General features: G+C 39.1%; 1 protein-coding gene across 1 annotated transcript in view; it reads left to right on the top strand.

Annotated features, from left to right (window-relative positions):
- The window catches only part of tbc1d32 (TBC1 domain family, member 32), an 83,952-nt gene that overhangs the window by 55,584 nt on the left and 18,696 nt on the right, over window positions 1–9,672 (top strand). The window contains exons 27-29 of the mRNA XM_037685646.1: window positions 2,644–2,727; window positions 8,530–8,599; window positions 9,160–9,275. Of these exons, the coding sequence (XP_037541574.1) occupies window positions 2,644–2,727; window positions 8,530–8,599; window positions 9,160–9,275 (270 nt within the window). The remainder of the gene's footprint in view (window positions 1–2,643; window positions 2,728–8,529; window positions 8,600–9,159; window positions 9,276–9,672) is intronic.

Below are 9,672 nucleotides of genomic sequence, written 5' to 3' on the forward strand. Positions count from 1 at the left end.
CCAGCCAGCCATCCATCCATCCATCCATCCATCCATCCATCCATCCAGCCAGCCAGCCAGCCAGCCAGCCAGCCACCCACCCAGCCAGCCATTCAGCCATCCAGCCAACCATTCATCCATCCATCCATCCATCCATCCGTCTAGCCAGCCAGTCAGTCAGCCATCCATCCATCCATCCATCCATCCATCATCTTTTACCCACCTTTTCCATTTTGGGTCGCTGGTTCCCATGTCCATCCATCACTGTGCGAGAGGCAGGGGACACCCTGGATAAGATGAAATCAAGTAGACTTCCACCCAGAACCTGAAACAGAACCAGCGTCTGTGACGGCTGGATCCAGTACAATTTTAAGTTCTGCCCCCTCCATGTAAACAAACAGGACACTGTCTTTTTAAAAAATATAGAAATAATAAGAAACAGAGATAATGTTTTTCAGATGTTTTCTTTGGACTTCTTATCTTGTTGCTTCATGTTCAGATATTAATTTAACTTGTTCATTTGTTAATTTATTCATTTATTTATCTAGTTATTTCAAAATAAAGCTCACGTGACACCATGATTATGTGTGAGTTGGCAGGACTCCATGCCTTGTGTTGCTTGCTCTGGTTCCAAAAACACAATTTGGCAGTTTGCATAAAGCAGATCCTGCTGGCTAATATTCCCGACGGCGAGCGACGCCGGAGACAAATGGTCCATCAGTAGACGTCTCTGGTTCTGACCTGATCAGCAGGTTAGAGCATTATCGTTTTTCTGCCAGCTGAGTTCTGCTCCCGAGCTGCTGTTCTGTGTGAGGCTGGTGTGGCAGTCTGTAGAAGCCCCATCAACACGTCTCGTCTGATTTTGTCAGATCTTCAGTAACTGTGGGTGGTTTTGTTATGCAGCTTTGTGATATATGACTGTAATAGCAAAGCAGACAGGGTTTACTCAGGGACAGCTGAGGGCACTGAAGCTGCAAATTGATAAGTGGATGCTTGCAAAACTGACTGCACACACAATGCTGAACATGCTCTGTAATGAAATGCTACATTGTTAAACTGTACATATTCTCAATGTGTTTTATTTGCATTTTTTCAGGAGCCATTAATACTATGATAGCTCAGCTCCCTGTTTGACTTACAGAAATTGTCCTTACAGCTGCTTCTTAGAATACAAAACAACAAGCCTGATTCTCTTAGAGTGAACTGCGCCTGCATTTTAGCTCCAAATATTTCACTTGGTGCACATCTGCTCTATTAGCTCTGTGTCGGGGCCCGATTCATAAAGCCAAAAAAGCACTAATAACATGCCTGCTCAAACATGCCCATTCAGTTTAGCAGGTGTGAGCAATTTGTACTCTTTGTTTCAGATTGCAGTTGTTCTGGTTTATTCAAAGTTTGATTTTTCTACCACAAACACAGCGGGCACATACATGAGAGGGAGAAAGAGAAAAATGATCTGTGACAGAGCGCTCCAGATCTAAAGAGGTCACGTAGAGAAGCACTACTCGCATAAATAATCTCATTTAAAATGGATTTTTGAGTCAATACGGTGTAGATGTTTTTAAACACACAGGTACGGACTGTAAGAGATGACGACACAATTCATTCCTTCCATATAAGTTTAGTCAAAAGCAAACACACAAAAAAATCTATTATCGAACTGTACAATTAACACATGAAGTCAAAACAAACATGTAATACACTAATTTGTAATGATAGATTTAAACAATATGTTTTTCTTCATATTTGAAGAAACTGGGTTCTTGGATCGTATCCTGAATGAATGACCTCTCAGTGTGCACTTTGACCTGATGGAAGGTCAGAATGTAAATATTTCATCCTGTTTTCATCAAACTGCAGGTTTTTAAGAATCGGACACCTTTTGTTAAACCGTGAATCTGTTTAAATATCCATCTGCACTACTCTGGGTATTTTAGAGTACATAGATTTTCTGCTGCATTTGCGCTCTTTGTTCACACACAATCTGAGTTTTTGATGAAAAAACAGACATTTAAGAAAAGGCTGTTCCAAGGTGGGGTTTCTTGAACCTTCAGCTTGGGTGGATCCATTTGGACACGCCAAATGAAGCTTTTCAGAAACGACAACACCCACTTTTAACGTGTGCCCTACGAATTTAAACCAATCTGGGTTCTTTATTGTTTTTGTCTGGGTTTGTCTTGCTTTATTCTGATACTGCCAAAGTCAAACTTGGATTGTGTGCTAAAGTACTAACTGATATGAAACTGAGTGGTGCAGACAAAAGCAAGCTTTGAGAAAATCTTTGGCCAAGTTGAAAATATTTGTTATTTTTTTGTGACGTTAAATGCAGATGCGAGCAGGTTAAAATGTGGAGACGAAGAAAAGGAGAAATATGTATCTATTTATATTAAAAGCCCTGCACTCCTTGAAGAAATGCAGATCACAGACAGTGTCGTGGAGGCGTGCGTTACTCTGTGTTGCTCTATGAACTAGGCAGATGCACAATCTCCGCTTTGCTCCTATTGGTGGAAACGCTGCACAATTTTTGCACGAACAAGACTCAAAGTTGATGTTTTATTCGTCTCAGCCTAAAAAAAATATACTATTTTAAATAAAAACATTATTTTCAACTGATATCATTTAGAGTAGTTTATAATATTTTGTTATGTGTTATTTTCTCTACAGTGCTGTCTGACCTTCTGGAGAACGTTGTGGCTCATCTATCCAGCTCTGCCTCAGAAGGCTTCTTCTCTCCGGCTCCATACAAAGGTCAGCGTTGCACGCAAACATTTCTTTTTTTTTTTTGTTGTCAAACAAAAATATCTAAAGGGTGGTTCACTGAAGTAAGCAAGAAACTTGGTTCCATTTTAAGCTGTAAAAGCTACATGAAGTTCATTTGTACTCATAAAGGCCCTTCTGTGGGTTTTTGTTTGACCAGAGCCATCACAGACAAAAATCTCTTGTTTTAGCAGTTGAGGAATCAGGTAAAAGATTGTGCCTTTTGTTATGAAACTCACTCTTGTGGTATGAAATTCATTCAGTGAAGAAAGAGATAAAATCTGAGAGAGATAAAATTGTCGAACTTCTCCTGCCAGATCTCCACAGAGAAACAATCGGAGAACATTGCTCTGGCGTGCCACTTTAAAATATTCCTTTCATCCCCCCCCATGATGCTCAGCTTGACGGCACTCAACAGCAGCTTGATAACAGCGTGCATCCATGGCGCTGACTAATTGTTCTCACAGTGCTCTCTGGGCGCTTTTCTTGATTTTTCTAGTCGACTCTTTGGAATGGATAGAGTCACAGGTCCAGGCGCCGTCAGCCTAAATGAAACTTATTGCACCAGAGTTTCTGATGGTCAGATAGATGTTAAATTTAACCGAATTCAATTAATTGAGTGATTTACATTCCAACTAGGTTTTCTTTGTCAGCAGGTCTGATTGGAAATTCAGTTTTCTGCAGTCGGATGAAGAAAAAGCAGCGACGGAGCTCGTTTAGGTAGCTGGGAAGCCCTGACAGCCTCGTTAGTGTCGTTAAGAAGTTGGGTGCAGTCCATCTGGACCGACAGACCTGAGGAGAAAAATTCCTTCTCACTTAACAGTTTAAAAAAATATTTATTTTTTTACCCCAGGTCAAAACATATGTATCACAAATCAAACAAGCGAACAGTGTCAGCAGGCTGGTTTGTTTTGTAGCCAGGGGGCTAAACAAGCTTATCAGACTGATGATAGACAGAAAAATATGAAGCTAATTAGTGAATACCCAGGAAATGCTCCAAACTGCAAACTTACCTTAAGGTAAAGTACTAATTGCATTTATTTAAAAGAATTGGTACAGATTTTACAGCAGATCATGTGGGGTCAAGCTCGTCACTCGTACGTGTAATTTAACGAAAAAGTTGTTCTAAAATCAACGGATTTATGTCGTTAATTTCAACCAAGTAAAAAAAAAAAAAAAGGGTGTTTTAGCTCATAACTTATTTTTGAGTTCTTTAATGGCCTCGCAGACATTTGAGCGATTCTTTTGGTGAATATTTTTATATTTTCATTCTTCAGTCAAAACGTGGAGGCACATACTGTAACTTGAAAACTTCTGGCATTAAAAAAAAACAGAAATCATTCACCAGTAAATTTAGCTTTGAACACTTTTAATGTTTACAATTACACATAAAATGAAAAATTAATCTGTTAAAGGCTGTAATTTTTTTCAAGATGAGACATAATTGATCACTGACTTCCACGATGTGAGAATTTATAACGGATAAATTACTAAAAAGATGTAAACACCAAAACTTTATCCAATATATTTATTTTTATTCCATAACAATGCAAAGTGAATGAATAATAACTCTTCTGTTCAGAGTGACTGACTGCCTCCTTAAAAGCACATGCAATGCATTTTACACACATTTACCTTCTTAAATATTAGAACATGCTCCTTTTTATTAAGTAACTTTACAATTAAAAAACTACCAATATGAAACTGATGTGATGAAGAGGAGAACAATCACAGCTTTCTGCTTTTGCAACAGTTCAACATCTAAAACTGAGTTTTAATTGTTGGACCAGCTGTGCTTCCATTTTTTTTAACCTATTTTAGTTTTAACGTTTAATAAGTTTTCACTAGTAATATTTCAGAACAGTACTTTAACCATCCAGAGTAGCTTTTGTTTATAAATCCACCATCAGTTAAGGTGGAAGCTGTTCTGTAAAGTGGATCTTAAAGTGTCCAGTTTTAAGTCAACTTCATAAACTGGACATTTAAAACCTTAAACCAGTTTTCAGAAAGTAAAGCTACGAGGAGACATGAAAGTAAAAAGTCAGATGTCATGAACTGGTCTGTCTGCAACGTTTGAAATGTGGAGTAAATAATAAATATCCTTGACAGAAAGGATAAGGAACGTGTTCTGTCTGTTTAATTTATTACGTGTAATTCAAGGAGGCTTTTTCAATAACGTCCACGTCTGGAGCTTTTCTCCTCCGTGCATCGACTCTCTTATTAGTGCCGTGTATGTACGAGTGTCACGACAATGCTGCGTTCCCTCTGAGGCTACGCGAAGAGTCTTAATCCTGAGTGTTTGTTTTGATAATGGATTTATTTAAATTCTCTTGTGCTCTTCACAAATTTTAATTTTTCCCCACTTTAAAACATGAGTTTTTAATGCTCGTGTCGCATTTAGAAACCAAACCGGTTCAGATACTCGAATCTACACAAAGGAATGCCGCCTCAAATAATCCCTCACATACAGAAATGTTGACGTTTAATTCTAATTCTAACATCATTACGGTACTTCAAATTTTTTTATATGCACAAAACACACAATGAACCTTTAGGCAGGCCCTATCGAGTACCATAATGTAAGATAAGAACTTTATTGATCTCGCAGAAAATTATTGTGCCAGAGTTTCAGTACAAAGGAGCAAACGCAAGGAATCACACAAGATATAAAAATAACAGAGAATATAAAAATACCAACAATTAAGGTCTAAAGCAGGTCAGGTGCAGACAGAAACATTAAAATGTTTATTGTAGTACAGGATTAAAGGGGGAGGAGTTGAAAAGTTTGACAGCCACAGGGAGGAAGGACTTCCTGTGTTGTTCTGTGGAGCACCTCGGTGGTCTCGGTCTACGACTGAAGGTGCTGCGGTCAGAGTCCAGGGGGTGTGACGTGTCGTTCAGGATCTGGAGCAGGTTCCTCAGCGTCCTCTGCTCAGACACCTCTGTCAGAGGCTGCAGGTCCACTCCCAGAACCGAGCCAGCTCTCTTGATGAGTTTATCGAGTCTGTTGGCATCAGCTTTCTTCACCCTGCTGCCCCAGCACACCACAGTGTAGAAGAAGACTCTGGAGACCACCGAGTGGTAAAACATCTGCAGCATGGTCCTGCAGATGTTAAAGAACCTGAGTCTCCTCAGAAGAAAAAAGTGACTCTGCCCTTTCTTGTAGATGGCGCTGGTGTTAGCTGTCCAGTCCAGTTTATTGTCTAGGTGGACCCCCGGGTACTTGTAGCAGTCCACAGTGTCCACCTTTGTACCCTTGATTTTGATAGTGTTGGGGGGCTGATCTTCTTCCTGTAGTCCACCTGCAGCTCTTTAGTTTGTCCAACGTTGAGTTGCAGGTGGTTCTGTCCACCACACCTCTGTATTCAGTTTCATCATACTTTCCACTGCAGCTTCTAATGATCGTATATGAAGTTCTACAGAAACTGTTGCTGCTGTCAAATCATTAAGGCCGTGTCCATATGGAAACAACACTTTCTGGATACACAAACATTTAAAGTTTCAGCCTTGTGTCCACACGGGAGCTTGTGTTCTCCATCATGATCCTTTTCTTTTGCTCCACATCGTCCTTCCTGCTTCTATTGTGTTTTTGTGGCAGTGTTACATCGTTACAGACCTGGAATAGTTATTGCAGCTCATTTTCTGTTTATGTGTGGATGAAAATATTTCTAAAAACAAGAAAAAAGTTGTTTTCGTTGAGGGAGCGCTGTGTGGATGTAGCCCAAAGATGGCTGACGATTTAACCCTTTCTTCTTGAACCGAAGCAGTTTGTTGAAAGAGGACAAAAATACAACGCTCATTATCATAATAATTTATGAGGCTGCCTACGTTAGTATTGTTATGGATAATCTCTGCTCATCTTGGTCTTAATTCGTCTCATGGTTCCGGCTGTTTCCCTCAAAGTTAGGATTCATTAATTTCACCGTTACTGCATTTGTCTAAAGAACGACAAAGTGTGGGGACTAAATCAATGCGAAGCTGCTGGTTGCTGATATTACTCATTATGTTTGCAGTTACTTTTGAAACAGGTGGTTACGACTAATATCGGAGATAATTGCACGCAGCAGCTTTTAATGGTGCCTCCTTTTACCAAAGTTTAATATTTGTTATTATAGTTATTACAAACTCTAAAATAGACTCTGGGGGCACGATAGTGAAAAGATTAGGGAGGGAACAAAAAACAATGAAAGAATTTATCTCCATTAAATGGTAATTGCCATCGGCATGAGGTTTTTAGAGATGTTAATATGTGCGATGCAAGGGGAAAGGAAATGCAGAATCGTTGTCCTGGTACATCAAAAGCCATTTTCTCTCAATAAATACAAGATTTGATGGCCTGGGATTAATCCCCCGAGCTTTGATTTTTGAAGGCAGCACTGTTGAATTATCACTTTGATATGTAAATCACAGCAAACATTTTATCTTTTCACTTGGGCACTATAACTCTGTAAACTGGATTTGAAGTTTTCCCTGCCATTTGCCAGCGCCCAATTGATCTGCTCATATTAAATGTTAAATTTTCCTCATCATCCAAACCATAAACCATCTGAAGCAGGGGATTCATTTGCACAGATGTAATTTTCTGCTTCCCAAAGCCAGGATGTGGAGGCAACATCTTTCAAATAAAAACGTCACTCTTTCCACAGTTATTGTCTCATTTCTTTCAGCCTCTGCATAATTATTCACAATTCAAAAAACAATATATTTTAATGATTCTTTACAATTGTTGGAGCTAAAATCCCACTGAGAAAATTAGACTACCGTACTTTCCACCGTACACGCCGCACAGCCGTATAAGTTGCATTAGTCCAAATATCTCTAATAAAGTGAAAAAAATATAAATAAGTCGCTTCACCATATAAGTCACATATATTATGCGTCACCGCTGATTATCTGAAAATGTGGGCCCATATTGTGCCAAAAAATCGATTAGCTGCCAAATGGTGTCCGCGAAAGCGTGCACGGGAGGACTGTGGTGCGGCGAAATACAGCTGTTTTGACGTTTGCTCCAGGAGTTCAGGAGCGAGACGATGGTGGCGTTGTATGGCAAGCCAACTGTCTCATTAATAGCCACTTTTACCTATTAATGAGACACTTGGCATGCCATATTACTCGAGCTACCTCTAGCGGCTGAAAATGGTAGTGTTCAATATTTTCCATGTTAGAATGAATGAAATCGTCATCTCTCAGCCAAAAATTGAATTATAAATATCGGTAAAAAAAACATAAATAAGTCGCTTCGCCGTAAAAGTTGCAGGACATGCAAAATTCTGCAAAAAGGTGCGATTTATACAGCAAAAAGTACGATACGCAGATGTGATATGAGGCTGTTATGCTGCTATCTCACTATTAACAACAGATCCTGTGATAGTGTGTTCCTACAGAAAAAAGTTAGGATTTGCGAATAGATTTTATACTTTATCAAAAACTGCCACATCCCTGAAATCCAAGTTAGGATTCCTCTGTACCAAAGCCTCTGAACGCTGCTGTGAAATTACCCGTGAATGACTGTTAGTGAAATTACCCGAGTCACCTTGATGCGGCACTACCTCGCAAACATCACGGTTAAATGCCAAATGACTGCCTCGGAGCTGCGAAGTACAAACTTGCTCAGACACACTGTCAGCTCTGTAGTACAGTGGAAGGAGCAGTTCATAATTTGCTGTCATGTTTTTCCATTCTTCATAGTCAAAATGCACCCCGTTAGGAGTCTTCTCACCCAAATCTCTCTGTCGCACACCCTCTCTGGGAGAATCTGGTGTAATCTTCGTGTCTTTTTGTCGTGTTTTACAGCGGAGGAGAAGAACGTGAAGAATGCTGTACTATCGACTGTGGAACAGCTGGGAATTGACTCCTGTATCAGGTTTGTTGGGGTGTTTTAATTTTTATAATAAAATAATTTTTATAGGAGTTATTATTTTTACTCTCTGGATTCTTCGTGGAACTCCTGAAAATACCAAACATGTATAAACTCTTTTAGTTTCATTCTGATGTCACTGTGTTGCATTTTAAATTTTTTTTAATTTACTCCTCTGAAGGCCTCGTTGTAACGGTTGAATCTAATCAAACGTCAGACTTGCTGATGTAAATCTGGACCACTGGATCGGTTTATTATGGTTTTAAAGAATCCTCTGGTGTCTCTGCTTTGCAACATGGCGTTCGTTTGAGTAGAGGTCAGGGATGATGGGAACTGAAATTTAAAAAAAAAAAAGAGCTCTGAGATTTGTTTATGAAATGTTCACAGTAATTTAGTTTGTGATTTCAGTCTTTACATAACTGTGGGGAAATAAAAAGAGATGTGATTCTAAATAAAAGCAGGACAAGTGGCATAGTGACCTAGATATTAAGAGATCATATGAAAAATCATGAGGGAGTTGCATGCAGGTGAAAATTTAAGTTTATTGTATTTTGTGAAATTTCCAGGTATGGCTGCTACCTCAAGCTACTGACAGAAGATGCTATGAATGATCTGGTGCTGCTAATGAAGCACACAAAGACCTTCCTGTCCACACAGAGAATTACCACCACATCAACACTCAGTATCCTTTAAACACTGTGACACTGTAAGTATTTGGTTCCCATCAAAATTCCATTATATCAATATTTATTAAATTAGCTTTATTCATATGTGTTAGCACTATTTCGCAACAAAAGTAATCTCAAAGTACTTAACAAAAGAAAAAGCAAGTACAAGTCGTAAATCCAAATACATTCACATAGCTTACATTAAAATATGCCACTTAGCAAAATATATTTTTTCTAAATAGGCAAATAAATATTTATTTCAACACATGCATGTTGTCAACAATGGAAATGAACAGCTCCCTTTTTACAGGAAGTAACGTTCAGAAGAACGAGGCACGGGATGAGTGGCCGTCTACCTAGATCGTCTATGGTCCAGGTGTAGTTTCTATGGTCCAGGTGTGGTTCTATGGT

This window comes from Nematolebias whitei, chromosome 12 (assembly GCF_014905685.2).
Source record: "Nematolebias whitei isolate Nwh7 chromosome 12, NemWhi1, whole genome shotgun sequence".
NCBI lineage: Eukaryota > Metazoa > Chordata > Actinopteri > Cyprinodontiformes > Rivulidae > Nematolebias > Nematolebias whitei.